This window comes from Penaeus chinensis, chromosome 37, assembly GCF_019202785.1.
Source record: "Penaeus chinensis breed Huanghai No. 1 chromosome 37, ASM1920278v2, whole genome shotgun sequence".
In the NCBI taxonomy this organism is placed as follows: Eukaryota; Metazoa; Arthropoda; class Malacostraca; order Decapoda; family Penaeidae; genus Penaeus; species Penaeus chinensis.
Window position 1 is genome coordinate 3365305 of NC_061855.1, and position 632 is coordinate 3365936.

A 632-nucleotide genomic window follows, 5' to 3' on the forward strand; every position below is an offset into this window, starting at 1 on the left:
AAGTGGTGCCTCGACAAGAACTACGGCAGCCTCCTCATCATCTGGGACAGGATCTTCGGCACTTTCCAGGAGGAGAAGGAGGACGAGGAGATCGTCTACGGCCTCGTGGAGCAGCCGCAGTCCATGAATTCCGTGTGGCATGAGGTAGGTCACTGGAGGTCAGAGGTGGAAGAGAGGTCACTGGAGGTCGGAGGTGGACGAGAGGTCACTGATGGTCGGAGGTGGACGAGGGGTCACTGAAGGTCGGAGGTGGACGAGAGGTCACTGAAGGTCGGAGGTGGACGAGAGGTCACTGAAGGTCGGAGGTGGACGAGAGGTCACTGAAGGTCGGAGGTGGACGAGAGGTCACTGAAGGTCGGAGGTGGACGAGAGGTCACTGATGGTCGGAGGTGGACGAGAGGTCACTGAAGGTCGGAGGTGGACGAGAGGTCACTGAAGGTCGGAGGTGGACGAGAGGTCACTGAAGGTCGGAGGTGGACGAGAGGTCACTGATGGTCTGAGGTGGAAGAGAGGTCACTGATGGTCGGAGGTGGACGAGAGGTCACTGAAGGTCGGAGGTGGACGAGAGGTCACTGAAGGTCGGAGGTGGACGAGAGGTCACTGAAGGTCTGAGGTGGACGAGAGGTCACTGA

The 632-nt window shown here is 59.5% G+C and overlaps 1 protein-coding gene across 1 annotated transcript in view; it reads left to right on the forward strand.

The window, feature by feature from the left end:
• The window catches only part of LOC125045727 (alkylglycerol monooxygenase-like), a 6271-nt gene extending 6031 nt beyond the window's left edge, over positions 1 to 240 (forward strand). The window contains exon 3 of the mRNA XM_047643158.1: positions 1 to 240. This exon is cut by the window's left edge and continues 8 nt beyond it. Within this exon, the coding sequence (XP_047499114.1) occupies positions 1 to 240 (240 nt within the window).
• Positions 241 to 632: the final 392 nt, after the last annotated feature.